The 21,980-nt window shown below is 38.2% G+C and overlaps 1 protein-coding gene across 1 annotated transcript; it reads right to left on the reverse strand.

Annotated features, from left to right (window-relative positions):
- Positions 1-694: 694 nt before the first annotated feature.
- LOC139140440 (mitogen-activated protein kinase kinase kinase 20-like) lies at positions 695-21,907 on the reverse strand. The gene is made up of 15 exons (XM_070709727.1): positions 21,751-21,907; positions 19,418-19,596; positions 18,425-18,512; positions 17,860-17,958; positions 16,626-16,720; positions 14,725-14,862; positions 14,330-14,416; positions 13,366-13,495; positions 10,714-10,765; positions 10,164-10,375; positions 8,500-8,702; positions 7,674-7,772; positions 6,362-6,553; positions 5,386-5,674; positions 695-4,871 (listed from the first exon to the last, which is right to left on the reverse strand). Exons 2-15 carry the CDS (start codon positions 19,562-19,564, stop codon positions 3,694-3,696), a joined length of 3,009 nt encoding a protein of 1,002 aa, XP_070565828.1. The 5' UTR covers positions 19,565-19,596; positions 21,751-21,907; the 3' UTR covers positions 695-3,693.
- Between the last annotated feature and the right edge of the window lie 73 nt (positions 21,908-21,980).

A 21,980-nucleotide genomic window follows, 5' to 3' on the forward strand; every position in this document is an offset into this window, starting at 1 on the left:
TATTTCATGTTTTGTTCTTGCACCAAAGCGCAGGGGAAACTTGACAATGACTTTGTACCAGATGTTGTTGTATCAGTCGTCTACATCAGACACTTTGGCTGACAATCTCCTGAACTTGTTTCAAATTCTACTGACAAGTGGCAAATACTCAGAGGGAAGTGCACAATTTGAAAAGAAATTTTCTCACAAGCGTTACTGCAAAGAAACAGCAAATAGCAAAATGTTTTAAAACTGATTAGCTTGACAATGTTTCAATTGCCTGCCTATGCTGATCATAATGATAGAATGCGCCTCGGGGACAGATGTTTGGACTCTCAAATTTTTACTGTACTTCCTGATCTACCACTTGTGCAGATTCATTTTAAAGCTCTTGGAGAAAAAAGTTTTCACCATCTCAGTTTCTGAAAATCAAAAAATTTTAGTTTTCCCCACAAAGTTAACACAGGGATGGCGGCCATTTTGAATTTGAAATAACGGTAAATGTTAGGTAATATGTTTCTCCAGTGCAAAACTTCCACAGTGACCCCTGATTTTTGTTCTTGATTTCAATGGTTAGAGAACAGTTGAAAGTTTCATTGAGGAAAATTTGAGCAAAATACTTAGGTCTTTCACTTTCGAGGCATCTACTACCTTAATGAAAGTCCCTTCCAGGACAAACACGTACAGAGAGACAAAAACCAGGTGACGCTAAAACAAAATTTCTAATCAGGTTTATTCATCAATGCAGGCAATTTCTTTCATAATATTGCAACAAATGAAGCAATAAAGCATTGACCCAGGGGTCACTGACCTGCAGTAACCTGCAAAAAGTTGCCTGTCTCTCAGCATTTACATTTTCACATATTGTGACATCAAGAAGAACTAGACTAACTGACAATTTTTTATTTCTTGGAAAAGAATGGCTGTTGCTTTCACTGCCAATCCCTTGGCAATACTTTGGTCTATTTCAGCAAATGTAAAGCACTTGCACACATGATAGGGCGCCCTAGAGGAGTGGCTAAATGTGAGCTTTGCTGCCATGCTGATCTCACTTCAACATGGAACATTGTTGAAATAAAACACACAGAAACATAAAAATAGCGGGCAAAAACAATTGATGGTACATTGGGAATCAAAATATCTATACAGGACAAAATAATGACAGTTTAAGCCATTAGGTCAAAGATACACCATCCCTATAAATTCAGCATGATACTAAATACAGAGCTTGATGTTTCACATTATTAGATTAAAAATCTTAAGATTTAATTGAAGTCTGTGCTGACTTTACTGTGATTCAAAGAAAAATACATCTTGGACAAATTATGAGAAATTTTTTTGGTTCACGGATTAAATTTTCAATTCAATTTGTTGCTGTATGCATATGGAAATAGACCAGCTATTTCACTATGGGCAAATATTTAGAGCACTTCATTATAAACAGTTTGGGATGGGGGTTGTCAAGAATCTATCATCTTAATATATCCGTTTGACGTGGTGTAATATTGTTCTTGCTAAAGTGACTGTCAATGAATCATTCATCATAAACGGAATTCAAACTGAGCACTCTTAATATAAATACAAATTTGGTAGAATTGGTTGAAACTCTTTAAAGAATCAGTTTTGCATTTTCTTGAAGCTTCTCTCATATGCTAACAGTATTTCAGAAGAGAGATGGCACGTTGCAGTAATGGTTCTCATGCATTGATTCTGCGACAATCTTTCAAAACATACAGACGTGGATGTTTATCAAGGAAGTCTCGAAGTGAAATTGACTGAGGGAAGTTGGCAAAAATTTCTTTGGCTTTGTTTTTTTCCTTGAATTACATAAAAATAAAAAATTACATTTCGGTTCGGATAACCCACTCACTGCTTCATATTCAGAACACTACGAATTCAAACTAGGTCTGCTTCCACGTCATCATAGTCAGTTTTTACCTGTTGAGGGCGCTATTCACTTACGATTGGACAGCGAACAGACTTTGGGTAGTCCTACTATTACCGGGTGTCATCATTGAACTGCCTTCAACAAGAAAGAGTTGTCATCTTTAGCAGACCAGGCAGACACATAAAACTGACACCATTGCACAATTCTTGGCAAAGTAACTGAAGATGAGAGAATTTAACAATAGCCATTGTGTTACATTATTGGTGGGTCTCTGTGAGCCTGTATCAAGGTGATGGTCACTTCTGAAATTGATTTTGTTAAATTCCCGGCAGTTGTCAAGACTGCAAAGATATCTCACTAGAGCCATTTAAAAGATTAAAATATGACAGTGTGCCATTATTGATACAGTAAATCTGGAAGTCCGCATATCCAACATCACAACAGCAAAGTCTGGAACCAACAAAAATGTTTCCCTTCTGGCCTAGCTGACATAAAATGACAGAAGTAAGATTTGACTGGCACCCTGGTAACTTACTTTACAAAATGAACACACTTCTCTATGCACAGAATGAAATACATAGTTACTGAATTTTAAGGGAAGTATTCAAGACTAGTGCAAACCTGTGCTGTTTGCGATAACATTGTGGTACAAAGTTTGTCACTTTGAAATAGAAAAGAAGTCGAACTCAAAACAATAATGCGAACTTTTCTTAATATTTTCTGACCTCTTGACTTTTTTTGATAATTTCAGTGACTAACAGAAAGTGTTCTAGGGTGAAATGTTTGGGAAAAATTATGAAGCAAAATATTGTCGCATTTTTTTTTCTTTCAGCCATGCTGCCTTTTGTGAAAATGTATAGAAATGATTGAAAACTAAGAAAAAATTAAAAGAATAGGAAAAAATTTCATGCTCTGCTAACTCTGAACAAGTTACATTTCTCTTGGAACATACGAAAATCTGTTTAGGATGGGGAAGGGGAGGAGGGGGTAAGATAAACACAGACTGACATAACATGTCAAATTCATGTATTGCCTGTTTTGATTATCAACCAAACTGCGCAAAAATCTCATAATGCATATGGTAAAAGAGAGCCAAAACTCATCAAGTAACTTCAGAGTTATCTGACAATCACATGCCACAGTTTTGGCAGATTTGTGAAAGAACCACATAACTCTGGCTGACACTTTGTAATAAAAACAGGAGTCCTCTTTTGAGTTAAACATGGCTCCGATTTCTAGTCATGCACATATTATACACACTGAGACAGACAATTAGGCCTGTTCAGTTTTGATTCATTGCATTGTCAGTAGGTTTTGAATGCCTTTTGCACATGGTCTGTGATTTTATACTTTTTTTGTAAATTTTTTCTTTTTTCACTGTTTCTTCATATTTTTTGTAAGTTTTTTGTTTCTGGTTTGCTTTTATGTTTTTTAAGTCCGTAATTTGCCTTTTTGTAATTTATAAAAATGTTTATTGATTTCTGTTTGTTGGCTTCCTTCTAAAACAGCATTTTTTCTGACAGGATTCAAAATATACATGTAACTTATAGATCCTGACAATGCCATAAGCTAAGGTGCTTGAACACACCCAGGTACCAAAGACTGTAACACAAACATGGAACATGGTATCTGTAGTTAAACTGACATGAAAAAAGGTACTAGCTACAGTAAAAGTGATATGGAAAACTGGAGTCTTATAAATAACTCTTGACTGTGAAAAGATAGAGTTGTAAATTTGAGAAACATTTTGCTCTTAAAGGAGTACGACACAGACCTGAAGGAAATATATCTCTTAGAAAATTGACAAGAAGCCTTCTCCCCTTCAATTACTTCCAAATCCATTTGGCATTCCCACCATGCACTGCTGCACTGGTTCTGCTTGGACCGCCGGAACCAACATTCCTGCTTCTTTGGGCACCAACGGAACAGTCGCCTCGCCGGTTGTGCCTACCTCTTTCTGAGCTGTCATCCATGGAAGACCTATCTCCATGGTCGGAAGGTCCATGTGAAGTGTTCTGAGTTGAATGTTTGGCGGCTCCGGCACCGTTATCTGGCCAGTGATCGTAGTGTCTATTTTGGTAATGATGTGCTCTGTGGTTATTTTCAGCCTGCCATTGGTGTTTGAATCTCTGGTGCGGCCTACCTCTACCCCTGCCCCTGCCCCTACCCTCAGCCCATTCCTGTGAACTGTATTCACGATGCCTGCGTTGATTAGAGTCTGAATCTTGCCCTGCACTGATTGTTCTCATGTACCCTCTTCCCCTATCCCCTCCCCTCTCCCCTCGCCCCCTTTCCTCGTGCACATCGCTTTTGCTTCGGAAATATTCACCCCGTCCTCTTCCCCTGTTTCCGCCAAAACCTCTCCCCTGGCATCCCCTGAGTATTCTCCTCATTGCCCTCCCCCTCCCCCTCCCCCTGAATGCTGGTGTCTGTGTGCCTGAGTCTTCCATTTCTGGATAGACACCGCTATCAGTCTTTCTATGATTTCCCTTTGAATCGTTTGCACGGGCTTCATTGGGCCTATCGTGCGTGTTTGTGGCAGCTGTTTTATGTCTTGTCTTATTTCCATGTCCCCCTGGCTCACTCAACCTGCGACTGGGTTTATTTGTAGAAGTCCTAATCAGAGTGCTGTCACTTTGGGATGATGAGAGTTTATCTTTTGGTTTCCTGATTGCATCGGCGTAACTCGACGTTGAGGAATTCAATCCGACTGTTGATGAGGTCAAAGTTGATGATGATTCCGTCCCCAGTGCCCTGAGGGTGTCATTCTCCTCTACCATATCATCTTCTTCATCTGATCCGAGCTGGAACAAGACTCTTGCGGTACTGTTGGTCGACAGCCTCCTCTGATCCAATGCCAGCTCTGCTGGAGTAGGTTCCATGGATTTCTCTGAGAAGGACTTCTGGTGTCCGTTTGCTGGCGGTGATGTTAGTCCTGTGGCACTTGCTGGTGGGGGATTTGTCAGTCTACCAGAGACAACACTTGCCCAGACACCAGGGTTGCCTAGAAAATTGAAGATCGTACAAAATGGTGATTTCTGAGTCTGATAATATAATTGCTTGAACCAAGCCTGGGTACAACTCATACAGAAACTGTAGAATGCTCATTTTTTGAAATATTTCATGTTCTATTACTATTTCACTTTTATGAGTTGTGAGGTTTATAGATAGAATTTTGCTTAGAAAAGGCCATAGTAGCTTAATAAATGTAGATGAAAATTTATTGCGTTTACATGGAATTCAATATTATAACTTATGTTGAAAACATCCATTTCTTGGTCAGAAAGTTCTTATTCAATATAATTAAGGGACTGAATGACCTTGATCTGACCTTGACAAAAATGGTCAAGACTGGGATCCATCACTGTTGCAACTAGGAATGAACATCAAAACCAACTCAAAACACGATAGAAATCATGATTATGAAACAATGCACACACATTTTGTCATTCTGAAAGTGCTACGCCTAGGTTGAACTCTGACCTCTCATCATTGAAAGTTCAAAGTTCATCACTTACTTCCACTTCTTTCTCTGAACGGAGTTGCTGACATGTAAGAGAGATTTCTCTCGCTCCACTTCCCCTGCAGTGCTGGTGATGTGGAGGAGTGGGTCAGTGTCCTGCTACTATGGTGATGAGGGGAGTTGAAAAACAACGGTGAATGGCATTCCGTGGGCGTGCTTCGCCCTGAGCTGCTGCCTCCACCGCTCTTGTAAACCACAGTGATAGACTTCTCACTGCGAGCACCGCCCTCTTTGAATCCAACTGTGTGGGTGTGCTTGGTGCTGCGCGGTTTCTTCACATGATTCTATGGGAGAGAAGAAACATGGATTAATGAAAACCGTCCCTTTCACAGAAGATGCATACAGTATTGTTCATGCAAGTAGATGGGAGTACCTTGAGATAAAATTTATGTTAATTTATTGTACAAGATCTGTCCCCCTTTTGATGAATTCTCCCAACATAATCAAGGTTGAAGTCTCGGCACCACAATACGAGTCAAAATCTACTGCATGGATATGCTTTGTAAATCACATTTTACATGAATGCCATAAGACTTCCAGTGAAATTGAATCACCAGACTTGCTTCCAGGACCGAAAGATTCAGCCGTGTGCGGATAGTCCATCACTTTTGTTGTGCATATTTTTGTACTTTTCGGGGGGTTTTCCTATTGAATCATGTGAAAATGCTCATAATTTGTTCTGTCAACACTGCCTGTATGTGTAATGCCTCTATCATTGTGAACAGTTTGTAAAATCTAGACTCGAAGTCATCAGTAACAAGATAACTGGTTGGAGATTTTGCTTGTTCAGAAAAAAATTAAAAAAAGCCTCTGTAGTTTTGCCAAAAAATCAGAGGAACCATATTTTTTTCTCTAGTGTTATATAAAATTTTGGCGTTTATTTGAATTTACAGGGCAATTCATGACCATAAATTAAAAAAAAAAATTCCAGGTGCAATGATTTTACATGATTTCAAGGGAAATGATCTTACCTCAAAAGTAACAACACAATCTATTTGCATTGACGGTGTCGGTCCAACACGCCAGCATTTTTCAACAAACGGAGGATGGGTTAGTGTGGCAATGTCAAAGGGTAACGATTTGGAAATGAAGGCCACGCTTTTGATACAGGTCATCGCTATGGTGTCTCCATCAATCTCTAAGTACATCTTCCATTTGTGCTCCTGTAAAAGAACAGAAATACACATCAAGTAATAAGTGACTTCAATTACTGGACAGCTGGAAAGGTTGCAGGAGGGAAGTGATGCAGCCTTCAGAGAAAAAAAAACCCAGTCAACTTGTTCTTGGTGATACATGTAGTGATACCATGAATCAAATACCACACTTGAAAAGCTCCTTCCAATTGTCAAATTTCTTTCAATGTTCTTATATCTATCTTGTTCGGTAAAAAAGAAAAGAGCATTTGTTTTACATATGAATACTACAAGCTTTACATTTTCCTTTGGAAGAATGCGCCTACGGAACAGGTATTCAGACTCTATATTGTTTACAATTCTATTCTGATCTACCACTTGTGGGGGCTCACTTTCAAGCTCTTGGGGTAAGAAAAATGTTCTTCATCTTAAGTTTTTGAAAATAAAAACTTTTTTCCCCCATAGAGTTAAATCAAGGATGGGAACCACTTTGAATTTCAAATGATAAATAGTTAGGTAATTTGTTTCTCTAGCACAAAACTTTGCACGGTGACCCTTGATTTTCATTCTTGAATCGATAAAAGAAAGGTTGACAGTTTCATTGAGGAATCAAAAATGTGAGCAAAAGTTTAAAGTACCTTAATCCAATCTCAAAGTAATTTCATTAATTCTTGATACATTATATATGAAGGTAAATGGTAAGGAAACTGAATGTTGAAAACACAGTCCTAGTGTGGCGAATACACATCACAAAATGCGTATAAACATTCATCACTTTCTGCTGAGAGAAGCAGAAACATTGCATGGGAAACTTTTCAATTTCAAACAAATGTATGAATATACCTAAACTTTCATAGACAGCAATGTGTATGTATATATGTCTCTGCGTACATTTTTATTACCTCAAATGTGACTTGCACCATACAGAATTTATGAATATTGTTTTCAAGTTTCACAGTAAATACTATTTAAATGCTGTAACCTCAATGAAAATGGACATTTCACTCTGCAAACCCTGCACTCTCTGAAACTAAAAGCATGTACGCCGGCCATAATAGAAGGACAATTGGGATGTTCCAATATCTGGTGTTGACGGGAGGATCAGGACCCTGTCATAATACAGTAATAACTTGACTGAAAACACTCTTACCGCTACTCTGGGACCGAGTCTGCAGTGATTGCCAAACAGCAGTGTGAATGTCAGGGTCTTGGCTTGAGTGGAGGGTGGTTGTTTGGTTTGAGAGACAGCCTACAAAACACAAATATGCCACACAGTATGGTAAAATGAACTAAATGTGACAATGCTGGCAGTGGTATAGCTAATAAAGATATGTACTGCAAGTAAAATTTTTTGACACTTTTCAAACCTTCAGAACAAAAGAATTCTCAAAACTCAAGTATTACGGTTTTTTTTTCAAATTAATGTAAACATCTTTTTAACCCTTTGAGTGCCAAAGTCAATTTTTGTCGCATTTATAAATATATTCCTGTCAATTGTTTTTCAGTTTTTTGTCACAATTTTGGTAAAAAACTGTAGCCAATGAAATGTGGTTTCAATATGGTCCAAAATTATCAAAAAAATTACAGAAAACTTCATAAAAATTGGTAAATGTTGCACTAAAATTTTGGTGGGAAAAATTGCAGCACTCAAAGGGTTAAATTTCCTTTCACAATACAAAATATTTTGTCAGCGAAGGATATTACCCAGTCCTGAGAAGAAGGCAAACTTCATATGAAGGTTTTTAATAAACAATACCGTGTGTCAAAGAGGGCAACTTTGTATATATTAAGGGGCAGTACTCAAACACTATTGCTTCCCCAATCCTGTTCAGAGAACATCATAAAAACCTTGTGTATTCTCAGACGGGTCATAAAGTTTAAACAAAAATGTAAGAAAGTTACTTTGTATGGAAATTTCATTAAATTTACTACTTAACATATGAACGTGAAAATACATCGGCTACTGAAGTACTCACCATTGACAAAGGCGGGAAATGTAAAAGCCTGTGATAGTCCTGTTTCAAATTTTCAATTTCAGCATGAAGGTCAACCCTGTGTCCGACTGAGGTAATACCCATAGCACTGAGGTCGTCCAGTGTCAGTAGCAACAATCTGTGTCCATTGATGTTGTTCCTCTTGAACATGTCGGCGTACTGGGACAGGTCATTAGAATTCACACCTGGTTAAATAAAATAGATGAATCACTGAATGCAGTTTCATCTTTGCGACAGCAGCTCTTCTCTGACAAAATAAGTCACTGGCACTTTCTCCAAATTGCTGATACCGGTTTTCTGATTTGCTAGATCTATCATAGGTAAGGGGCATGGTATCATATGATGACAGCTTGTACATGCTTCAAAGTAGGCACACAGTCCATGTAGCCGACAACGAGATGCTAATGATATGCGTAGTGTACAAGTTTCAGGTCTCTTCGACTACCTTTCAGCTGGTTGCTCACTTTCTACTATTTTTATAGTATTTTATACAAAGTCACAAACTTATTCTACCTACAACTTAAGTATTTTTGTAGCTCATTCTTTACTATTTTTCGTAGTATTTGATAGCCAGTATCAGACAGTTCGTGTTCGTGTTGGCTACATAGACGATCTGCCTCAAAGTAGTTGCTTTCCAGTGGACTGTCACAGAGCAATCTGTGCTGTGTAATGATTAGCTTACAGAAAATGCTGCAGAACACATACTGCAAACCGCCATGAACTTCACCACACCATGATGAGCTCATTTATGAAATGAACAAAGGCACACTGTATCATGATGTCACCAATGATCAAATGAAGTCATCTTAACAACAACAAACTCATCAAACCTCACATTAACCCATACTATTATGAAGTACATAAAGAAATACAGTTCTTTGACCCATATTACCAAAAAGTTCACATTGCGCTCACCTATCTACATTGAGCTATACCAATACAGTGAGAGTACCAGTTTTTCACTGGAGCCAGCATCAATGTAAATCTAGTAGTCCAGTAGTCTAGTTTGATGGTCCAAACAGACATTGTAAACTTGGGAATTAATGGTCCTGGGCCTTAGAACACTTGATTTGCTTGCAAAAGTGAAAATAAACTGCTTCACAAAACTATAAACTTATCCTAATGACAATGAATTCATCCACACAAAACATGAGCTCCTGAACACCACACTGAACTCACCCATCTACCATACATGAATTCTGTCATGGTGAAAGTGAATTCTGTCACACAACATACTGAACTCACCCCCTCCCCCTACAATGAACTCGCCCATGCTGAAAGTGAATTGTATAACATAACACTGAACTTGTCCACATTTCAGAAGAGCCCTACACTCACCTTACCTTATTCCTTCACATCACACTCAACTCACCCCCACCTCCACTCCCACTCCCCCCAACCCCACAATGAACTCGCCCATGTTGAAAGTGAATTTTGTAACACCACTCTGAACTTGCCCATGCTTCAGGAGAGAGCTAAACTCACTGTACCAAATTCCTAAACACCACAATGACTTACCAAAACAAAAATGGACACGCCCTTACAATACTGAACTCTTCAACACTTTGGCTGACTTTATACCAACACTAAAAAGGATACGTCCCTACAATACTTACAGTAACTCTTCAACACTATGGTGAACTTACCAACACTACCAAGTTCTTTGATCATCTGATAAACTTGATCTTCAGTCCACTGATTCACATCATGGTTCAATGCTGGTCCAGGCAAATGAAACTGTTCTAGTTCCTTCTCTCTCTGCTGTAACAACTTCTCTCTTTCTTCCAGTTCTCTCTCCCGACTTGTCAAGTCCCTTTCAACTTTCTTCAGACGATCGAGGGTGTCCTCAATATCTTTTCTGTACATGGTTATATGTATTTTGTTTTATTTATCAACATAATTGTTCACTATTTTTTCCATTGAAAGAGATGAACATTTTGACCTTTGCTTTAGGAGCTATATAATCTGTAAAAATTCTGAAAACTATCACAAGAACAGATTTCTGTGCACACTTGTACGAGATAGGAATGGGGAAGATTAGAAATTTGACACTGAAAATCTCCCACATCAACCTCCATTCTTCTTGAAATATTTCTTGTTGTATTGTTTTGTTTGTCATGAGACACACAATTCTGTAACATGACACATCATTCATAATGTCTCTCATTTTTGTTGAAATGATTTTTAGTCTCTTACCTCCATTCTTCCTTGTTTCCAAGGAATGAGTTGGTTTCTTCAGGGAGCTCAGCTGTGGTAAAATTGATGACAACCAGTTATTAAGCTTTATTCTGTTTTTGAGTTCAGCAAATTTGAATTTTCCAAGTATTGATTGTTAGAGTACCCATTATGAGCAGTATAGAACCATGGCATGATATCTTTAACAAGAGATGATAGACCTCAACTGCAAAATGTTTACACAAACATGCTCCTGAAATTAACAAGTCATCGTTGATGACACAGTCCCCACTTGTTAATGGGTACTTTGATTACAGGTCCTCAGAGAGGATAGAGTCCTCTTCATTAGGTCTGTGATAAAATACTTTTGAATAAATTCGCTTGATACATGTCTGAGCTGTAGTTCAGGAGATGAAAAAATCGTAATAAAATGGCCACATGGCGGCCTTATTGGATCGTATCACAGAACAAATCTATGTGCATATGTATGACAGACATCCAGCTCTATGGGTTTGCTCAGAATTAGATATATGCATAATTAATGAGGTACAGTATGAAGCATCATAAGGTCTCCCATCATACCATATATGAAGGGTGTACAACTTGTGGTTACTGAGTTATGGACAAATATGTATATTTGAGGTCAAAGGTCACCGAGGTCACATGACATTTTGTCAAAAAAATTGTATTGCTAAGTTATCCCTATATACCAAAACTCAGACCTCTAGCTCTATTGGCTCGCTCAAAATTAGATATGTGCATAATTGATGAGGTACAATATGTTGCATCATAAGCTGTCCCATCATACTATATATGAAGGGTGTAGCACTTGTGGTTACTGAGTTATGGACAAATGTGTATATTTGAGGTCAAAGGTCACCGAGGTCACATGACATTTTGTCAAAAAAATTGTATTGCTAAGTTATCCCTATATACCAAAAATCAGACCTCTAGCTCTATTGACTCGCTCAAAATTAGATATGCACATAATTAATGAGGTACAATATGTGGCGTCATAGAGTGTCCCATCATACCATACATGAAGAATGTAGCACTTGTGTTTACTGAGTTATGGACAAATATGTATATTTGAGGTCAAAGGTCACCGAGGTCACATGACATTTTGTCAAAAAAATTGTAGTGCTAAGTTATCCCTATATACCAAAAATCAGACCTCTAGCTCTATTGGCTCGCTCAAAATTAGATATGTGCATAATTAATGATGTACAATATGTGGCATCATAAAGTGTCCCATCATACCATACATGAAGGTTGTAGCACTTGTGGTTTCTGAGTTATGGACAAATATGTATATTTGAGGTCAAAGGTCACCGAGGTCACGTGACATTTTGTAAAAAAAATTGTATTGCTAAGTTATCCCTATATACCAAAAATCAGACCTCTAGCTCTATTGGCTTGCTCAAAATTAGATATGCGCATAATTAATGAGGTACAATATGTGGCGTCATAAGCTGTGCCATCATACCATACATGAAGGGTAGTAGCACTTGTGGTTACTGAGTTATGGACAAATATGTATATTTGAGGTCAAAGGTCACCGAGGTCATGTGACATTTTGAAAAAAAAATAGTATTGCTAAGTTATCCCTATATACCAAAAATCAGACCTCTTGCTCTATTGGCTCGCTCAAAATTAGATATGCACATAATTAATGAGGTACAATATGTGGCGTCATAAGCTGTCCCATCATACCATATATGAAGGGTGTAGCACTTGTGGTTACCGAGTTATGGACATATATATATATATATATATATATATATATTTGAGGTCAAAGGTCACCAAGGTCACGCGACATTTTGTCAAAATATCTGAGATATCTGCGTGAACGGATGGACTCACGGATGGACTCATGGACGGACATGACCCAATCTATAAGCCCCCTGGACTTCATCCTTGGGGACTAAAAACTGTGTCACTGCATCCTTTTTGCAATATGAATACGATGAGAAACTAAATTTTTATTTTTCTTGGCCTTATACATGGGAGTCTATGGACTGCCTTATACATGGGAGTCTATGGACTGCCTTATACATGGGAGTCTATGGAGACTGCCTTATACATGGGAGTCTATGGAGGTGAAAACTAAAAAGTCCTCTAACACGGACAAATTTGATCGCATTGTGAAACAAATCGACGTGCATCTGTATGGGGTAGGGTACTATCCTTGTGCAAAGTTTGAAAGAAATTGACCTGGGCATCTCTGAGATTTCTGCGTGAACGGACGGACGCACGCACGCACGCACGGACGGACGGACGCACGCACGGACGCACGCACGGACATGACCAAACCTATAAGTCCCCCCGACGGTGTCCGTGGGGACTAATAAATGTTCTTCCGAAGCAAAAAATGTGTAATGATGAAGATTAACGTTGCAAATCTATGGAGTCAACATCCTTGAAGGGTTGTGATTTACAACTTGAACAGATTATGTGCCTAAATTTTATCGACTTTCCTGGTTTTGGGGGCTGAGTAAATTGGTGGTTCACTGACAAACGCCGAGGATGGAAAGGTATGTGAAATCCTATGAATTTTCACAGTCAAGATTTCATGATGAAAGAAAAATCTAGATGATACTGTGTAGGGAAAAGTGACAAATTTCACTGTGGAATTTATTGGTCAACTTTAAATTCACACAGGATGTGACTTACCATCCGTTGTCATGATTTCGATTTTCCCCAAAATCTGAGGAAATGAAGGCCTTTCCTTGGGATCTTCCAGCCAACACTGCCGCATCAACTCTGCAAAGCAATCTGGACAACTACTTGGAATGGCCAACCTCTGGAACAGGGACAGATTGAATGAAAAGTCTTGTACTTGTCTGGTAAGTATACATGTTTGTTTATGACCTGCATTCATATAGTCCAGAGTAGATTTACAGATCAAAGCATGGGATATGACTGCAGTCCTTTCAAGGACTTTCACACATATTCTTCACATGTAACAGATGGTGATATCAGTTCAAATGTTCTCCTTTGAAAAATGTTTGAAGAGATAGTTGTATATGATAAAGGATTTTAATTTGTAATTTCATCCTCCCATTATCACAATACAATGTTGAGGAATGGAAAAGATAAACAGTCGTTGGAAATATTTTGCTGCTTGTTTTGCTATTCGCATTGTGGTAAGCTTAGAATATTGATGACATTTACTCATCAATGGTTCTACTCTGGAATAAAAATGACGGGATGTGTTCTACAGACTCAGTACGCCCAAACGATCACATGATGGCAGTACAAACAAACCAACATGGGTGCAATCGCATATGAAATACACGTACGTCTATCCGTGTTTGCGCACGTGGGCTTGTTTGTACCGTGGTCCATTCAAAGTCCAGGTTTGATCTATTGTGTTTCCACAAAGGTGCCCTGTCTATTAAATTCTTTGAATTTTTTTCATGCGGCTTTAAATGACTATCAATTCCGACACATGCCCTCTTGGAAGAGGTGACTCAATCAAAAGGGAGAGATGACAAAGTTACATACATGGCGCTTCTCAATATCTGCATGCATACAAGACGCCTGAAGGCTGTCTTTTGCATATTTTATAATATCAAGTCAAAGTTGCCCAACGATTCTATGACCTACGGCAATTTCAACAGAAGGCACAACTTACCTCACATTTATCAACCACTAACCACGCTATCTGAATCCCCTCCATGCCTTTGAACGGCACTTCTCTGGTAAGTAATTCCCACAGAACCTGTCATATGGAAGGAAGATTCAAATCAGAAAGAGAAGCAATTTCATATTTCCTGCACAGTCTGACTTGGAATACGGTAAGTCCCTCTCTAAGTACTGGTACTAGGTCTGGAGTGTAATCTCCGAGTACAAGGTCTGGGATCTATAAATGGTAAAAAGTGTGGACCTAGCAAGCAGAAAACGGGACCTTGCAAGCAGAAAACAGTAGAATTGAACCAAAACTGGCAAAGGAAGCTGGTTTTACCCTTTTACCAAAATGGTTTAAACAAGACCAATTGTTATCAATGGTAAGTGTGCAACCGTACTCACCACACCGTAGGAGAATGTATCGGCAGTTTCGGAGACTGGTGAACTCTGTATGACTTCCGGGGCCATCCATGGAAATGTTCCAGCCAGGGACATCTTGGTGGTACTGGCCATCAGCCGAGATGCTCCAAAGTCACATAACTGAAAAAAAGGACGAAAATGGCAAAAGTTGAATTAAATCGATGTGATAAATTTGAATAAATTTTAAAGCCCAATGGATTTCTGTATGTAATTGTCCAACAATATCTGACGCCTAGATGTACGATTACCCTCCGATTTTCAAAATGCTGTCATCAATGTATATTTGACATAAAAAAACAACCATGTTGAATTTCTGGAATGAGCAACAAACAAGTGATGGATAAAATGACTATCAAACCAGCAATGAATAAGCTCCACATTTTCCTGACTTCTGAACCAAGTCTTTTGCACAAATGTTTAACACAAAAATCCGACTTTTCCGGCCACATTTTAATTTCTCTGAATGACATAACCAAACTCTCGTCAGATTAAGGGGTCATCGATAATAAAAGCTGATGCACACGAAACGTAATTCCTTCGTTTTACTTGAAACCCCATCCCTCCCCCCTCAAAACGAAAGTTCTTATACGAAATCAATTTCGTTTTACTTTTGATGCCGTTTCAGATAAACCCATACGCGCATCTCCGATCCGCACGCCCATGAAAAAATACCAAAAGTGTAAATTAATTAATAAACGTCCACTTTACGCGTTTCACTTTTTAAGACACAGAACATTTTAATTTGTTTTGCACGTAGGAAAATGTTTCACATACGTGTTTCACGTTGAAAAAGAAGACAAGTTTTTATTTCACATTTATGTCTTTTCGTTGTCTTTTCTGTCTCTGTATTTTGTGGTCATTCAGTTCTCGATGAACGCGAAGGTAGTATTGCGTTCTCGCTGCAAAGTAGCACTTCGAAAACAATAGATGAAAATCCTTATGCGATTTTGACGCACACAAAACGAAATGAGCTTTTACCCCCCCCCCCCTAAACGAAAGAATTATGTTTGTCGTGCGTCAGCTTTTATTATCGACGGCCCCTAACCACTCCCTGAGCTAGTACCACCCTAAACTCACTAGCCAGGGTGTTGGCATCAACAAGCTCATCAGTCAGTAATTCTTTTGTAAATTCTCTTGAAATCCACTGTACCAAAATTTCTTCAGCAGAATGATGTGTAAATGATGTGTATATACATATTCAGCTGTGAGCTTATGATGGCTATATACTAATTGTTCCCCCTGGGAAGTTTGATTGCCTGAACTGCCAGGCTAAGCCGTAATACAGTAGGCTTAATTGCCCCTGTGTGTCAGACTTGTTAATTGTCCATCCTTGTCATTTCTATTTCAAGATGAAAACTAGCAAGATTTAACCTTTCTGTGATTGTTGCCATGGTAACAGACATTTTGATTGGTAGTGTTGCATTCTAACTAATGCATGGAATCACTGAAAAATCAGATTTCTTTTTCCTAAAGGGGAAGATCATTTATCTGCTGTATCTGAAAGCAATCGGCCAACATGATAAAAAATTTACAGGAAAACAATGGGCTAACACCATGTTATAGTTCTCAATCCCTGGGTCTCGCTGTAAGTTGTTGACATAGGGTATCAAGATTTTTAATACCCATTAACATTGTTAATACCCAATGTCAACAACTTATGCAAGACCCAGAGATTGAGAACTGCCCCTTTAAGTGGGGCAATAAGCCTGGACACGCACACTGATACGGAACACATTGAGCGGTCAGTGACAGAACAAGTGGTAACCCTCATGTCATTTCAAACGATGTCCGGTAACCCTCATGTCATTTCATGTCATTTCAAACGATGTCCGGTAACCCTCATGTCATTTCAAACGATATGTCAAATGAAACAGCCGTCATACCTTAATGTCAAAATCGGCGCTCAAGACACAGTTCTTCGATTTCAAATCCCTGTGAATGACTCGTTCTGGAGCCTCATTATGTAAATAATTCACACCTGAAATAGAAACACAATTGATGTACAAATGGCCATTCAAGGACAAAGACAACTACACAGGGAATATTTTGTAATTCTCTATATAAATAGCATGTTAGCATTACAATGACTTCAGTGTATTGCAGTGTTTTGTTATAATGATCATACAATTGAAAGTAATTTATATCCAACACAAAAATTGTGAAACAAACCAGAAGATGCAGATCTGCAGATGGATCATTCTATTTAACTTAAATGCCCATGAGCTACAAGTCTACGAAATTTGTCAAACCTCAAGGTACCTCAAATTTTCTCAGATATTCATTGCAGCCTGCAAATTGAACAATACAGTCATTAACTATGCCTTAACAAATTGTTTGCTTGTGGCAGAATAGGCAAGAAATTGAACAGATTTTTGTTCATTTTAAATTTCCTGCCATTTTCAAAATCTTGCCATGTTATGTGAAAAATGGAGAATTTTTTGTCAAAGTGGAGTGAATCCCTTTCCTGTCCTTTCAGTGGGTTGCACCATCTTGTATTGGTAAAGATTCAAATGTGTACATGCATCATTTATGCTGTTTATCATGTATGATGTAGTTGTATGGAGGCAGCCATATTTGGGTGCGGCACCCGTTTATTATTTGTCTTACTGAAACCTCTCCACGCAGTCCCACTCAGAGGATAATTATACTTAGAGTAAACATCTCTGAGTAAGAACATTTCTATGAACTAATTTTAATCTAAATATAAAATCATGAAAATAACGCCAAAAGTTGCAGCTCATGTGCCTTTAATGTCTCTGTATAGTCTTAAACCCCAGCTTGCAAAGGCTAGGGATTGGGATTAACTAAGGTTTCTAGAAGGTTATGATATGTTTCTGTCTTTTGTTTTCATTTGAAATTGCAATTGTTATATAAATGTGTCGCTAGATTTTTGGATTAACTCCGAACAGGGAGTTATTTATATCTAGTGTTCTCCCCTTTGTGAGTTTGCATGGATCCATGGACGTATCTGTCTGAAGTAAGATATTTTACAGCGTAGGAAGGCCTATGCACTAGAAAAAAGTTAAGGAACAAAGGAAAGTGGAGAATGCAACTGCACATAAAAAATTGCCCTTGTAAAAGGGATTTTAAGTTTAGTGAAATGACACATTGACTTACCTAATGCTATCTGCTGGGACCATTGCAGAATATGTTCAAAGTCAAGTCCATTCTTTGCATTGTTTAAGTAGGCGTACAGTGACCCGTTTGGAGCATATTCTGAAAGCATAGAATGTATTCCATAATATGGTAATATCTATGATTTCCAGAGCCATGTCAAAGGTCAAATGATAGAGAGACCGACATCATACTGTCATGCACGGTACAATACGGGTGTGGTGGAATGTGGTCATCGAAGGGAATTAACTTCAACATTAATAGTTCAACAATTTTCAACTCGAGGGAAAGGTATGATCTCATTTCATATTTCACAGCAAATTAAGATAAGAAAATCACCTCTGCTAGATTAATGGTGCATAGCAAGGTGATAGAGAGACCGAGTACAGAATATCCGTAGAACTTAAACAATGAGGGAAATTAATTTACAGTGTACACATGAAAAAGGGACACAAATAATTCTTCTACCCACAGAGACTTGAATGTCATTTCTGAGTGACATGAATTTTTTAAAGCTTATATTTTTTTTCAGGATTATATTTTTTTTCAAACATCCACCTAAACTCACCTGTGACAAGGCAATAGTTGGGTTCCAGAGTTACGGCACCGTAAAACTGGATGATATGTCTGTGACTGAGCACACTTAGCACATCAGCCTGATGAATGGAGAATGAAATCAGAAAAATCACATCTATGATTAAGCAATAATTTTCATTATTATGTTTGCTATATTTTTGATGTAGAAAATTGTATCTGGTGAATAAGCTTTTCCGTTCAATTTATTTTTTGATGTATGTGTGGAAGCTTGTTGTATTGGCCAACTGTTGGGTAGCAAATATGCAGTGCATGTGTGCACTGGTAACATAAGAACTATGACCATGACTGTGGAAGGTGAGCAGTTATTCCTCTTGAAATTTTTGAATTTGTATTAGGCCTTGGTTTACTCTACCACTAGCCACATGGCATCATTACTTTACATACATACATTATGTCAAGTTTGTCACCTTCTAATGATCTAGGTAAGCTACAGCCCTGATGACTGAAATAAATATCGAGAGCTGTGTTTTATTGTAGGTTATGTCGACAAACAGAGCGCTGCAACATGCTCTGTGTGAGTACAACGATAATGAAAACCTGTGGCCTACAACAAGGTCAGTGCAAGACACTTATCAGTAGGGGAACCGTCAAAAACTCATGTTTTCGATCACATATGATGTTGTCGTCAAATGGGCGGAAATCAAAATGATTCAGTACTTTTTCCTCATTTATACTTGTCTATTTGTGACCGATTTTAAAATATTTAATTCTCGGAACAATCTATGACTTTTTGACATCACCTGTGTTGCAAGTTGAAATAAATGTGAAGTTATCTACAAAACATGACATTGCAGAATATCATTTTGAATGAAAAATCACAAAATGTCTGTGCCAGTGTTGAATGAAAAGCATGGCAAATAAAAGGTCAAAGGTCAAGACCCTACATATTTCACCATGATGAGTGTGAGTGCAACAAGGTGTAGCTCTGTGTCAGTTCTGATGATGATTTAGCAAGCAGCATTACCTCCTTTTCAAGGTGCAGGACCTTCTTCACCGCAACTTCCTTCTTTTTGGATTTCCATGTGGCTCTGTAAACACTTCCGAATGTGCCGGTGCCGCATCTCTCATGGAACTCCAGGTCATCAAAGTTGATCTCCACAAATGTACCCATCTTGTGGGCATGGTGATCATCACGGTTAGAATCTGTGAAAACAGCATAATTGTACTGAGGTGAAGTAATTTGTCATTCCTATATGGCACCTGGTTTATTTTCCTATGGAACAGAAACATACATGAACTGTGGAATCCATTAATCTGCTGCTAATTACTGAATATTACCATATAGCTTTGTCAACACCAGTGAATTTTGTAAAGTCATATCCTCAATTATTACTGATAATGAATCTGATTATCCAGCATTGTTACCCAGATGTTTTCTACATCTACAAATTCACTGGCATTGCCAAAATTATAAAATAATAGCTATAAAGTACCCCTCCCATTACATTATTGCTTAAATAATTACGTTTTAATTGTTAACCCTTTGAGCGCTGCAATCTTTCCCACCAAAATTATAGTGTGCAACATTTTACCAATTTTGTGAATTTTTCTGTAATTTTTTGACAATTTTGGACCAAATGAACATCACATTTTATTGGCTTCAGATTTTTATCAAACTTTTAGCAAAAATTGAAAAAAATTGACAGTGTATATGTTGATATAGGCAACAAAAATTGACTTTGGCGCTCAAAGGGTTAAGAAAATTGATGACAGTTGAATAATTTCATGTCAAGCTAGCAAATGTCATGATAATTCATGATATTCAATGATTTCACAGTTTGATTTATTGTTGTTATCTCCAACTTTATACACATACTGTATTTTACCTTCCATGAAACATACTAAGCCCTTTGCTAATGCAGTGTGAATATATAAATATAAAAGTAAAATATAATTTCATGTTGGATTGCGCTCACAGGCTTATCTTTTTTCAAACTACCTTCTTCAAACAAATCTTGCACTGAACGTGTCCCCCTGGGTCTACGATATGGGTGTGGTACTACAGATAGAGCTTGGAATATTTTGATTTGTGAAACCCTGGTAACATTTTGCCATGTTCTACATGTACATGTGTCCCACTGAATGATGGGAAACAATGAGCAGGTATCAACATTTCGTCACGAAAGACTTAACCCTTTCATCCAAGTCTGCTCTCTCTTCTACTCAGTCCATACAACATTAGATAAGCACTACAGAGGTCATGATAGAAAGCCTATTACATGCACCCTGTATCTCTTACTAATGAGGTCACACTAGGTCAAAATGTTCTACATTACATACAGTGATATTTTCCTAAGCTTATACCGATGTGTAGGTAGACAAAATAGTGATTAGAGTTAGAAGACATGTGTTAATACAATGACACATGTGACAGAAAAATAAATAGAACCAAAAATTATTCCTACCCCTCTGATAGCATATTAATGCAAAGACCTTTTTCCGGACTAATTTGGTTGAAAATCAATGAAATATGATGGGAAATTGTTCAACTTTTACTTTCATGGTGATAAATATTCATTTGATTAAAAATTTGTTAAACTGACATTAATGCATGCAACAGCAAACAACTTTCTAAATACAGGGTTACCATAGGGTCAAACGCATTCTATCCCGACTTTCAGACAGTCCAGTGATGATGAGTTCTACAGGAATGCACGGAAGCCGAACGACACAAGTGCTACATCACACATTGTGGCAAGCAACCATCATGTTTCGTGTCCCCTATTTCCTCGGAATCAATTCAGTAATGACGATAGTTTTTATTTAAAAATGGTTCGCACTGCCAGCCTTTCGCTCTATACGATTCATGGAAGCTTTGGAAATCCCCACATGAAACCCTGGTCATTCAAATCAGGCAGCATGTATTGCGCAAGAAACCATGGATCATTGGATGATTGGATGGGTGTGTGAATCACTGAATGGCTTCATTTTACTGTGAACAACGTTGAAAATATCCTTGGAGGCTTGAAGGTGACGAGCTCTGAATCGATCAACACTCGCCAGCTTGCATAGTACTACATTAGAGCAGGGCGTTTTACAGGCATGCTTCTTTAGGCTGTAAATGACATAGCTGCTTTGTCCTGCGGACGGTTAGAAATACTGGGATCCACTGCCATGCCAAACACACACACACGAATACACGTCACAGCTGACGACGCGCCGGTCAACACAATATTCAACATCCAAACAGCTAAAGCGTGAGCAATGCTGATGCACAAGCATTCTGCAATCGAGATCAAGGCTGACGACAGAAAAGTAAAACGCGTCTTCAGTGCTAATGAGTAAATAAGTCATTACCTGCCGTTTTGGAAACGTCAAATCCACAACTTTTGGTGTAGACTCTCCTGTAAACAACGGCTGTGTGTGAGTCAGTGACTAGCTAGCTACGTACAGCGAACTCGATCTCATGCAACCAATGACCAATGACCTGTCTCACTATGTATCGTAAAACGTTGCTTTGTGAAAGTGCTGGAGCCAAGTTGTAGAAAAAACGTCCATGGTTACTATTTCAGACTTCCTTAATATTG

Source organism: Ptychodera flava, chromosome 9, assembly GCF_041260155.1.
Source record: "Ptychodera flava strain L36383 chromosome 9, AS_Pfla_20210202, whole genome shotgun sequence".
In the NCBI taxonomy this organism is placed as follows: Eukaryota; Metazoa; Hemichordata; class Enteropneusta; family Ptychoderidae; genus Ptychodera; species Ptychodera flava.

Coding starts and splice junctions, on each gene's coding strand:
- LOC139140440 (XM_070709727.1), bottom strand. CDS start 19,564: ATGGGTACATTTGTGGAGATCAACTTTGATGACCTGGAGTTCCATGAG. Junction 14,863..16,625: donor GCGCCGATTTTGACATTAAG/GTATGACGGCTG, acceptor CCTTTTTTTCAG/TTATGTGACTTTGGAGCATC. Junction 5,675..6,361: donor ATTGTGTTGTTACTTTTGAG/GTAAGATCATTT, acceptor TCTCTCCCATAG/AATCATGTGAAGAAACCGCG.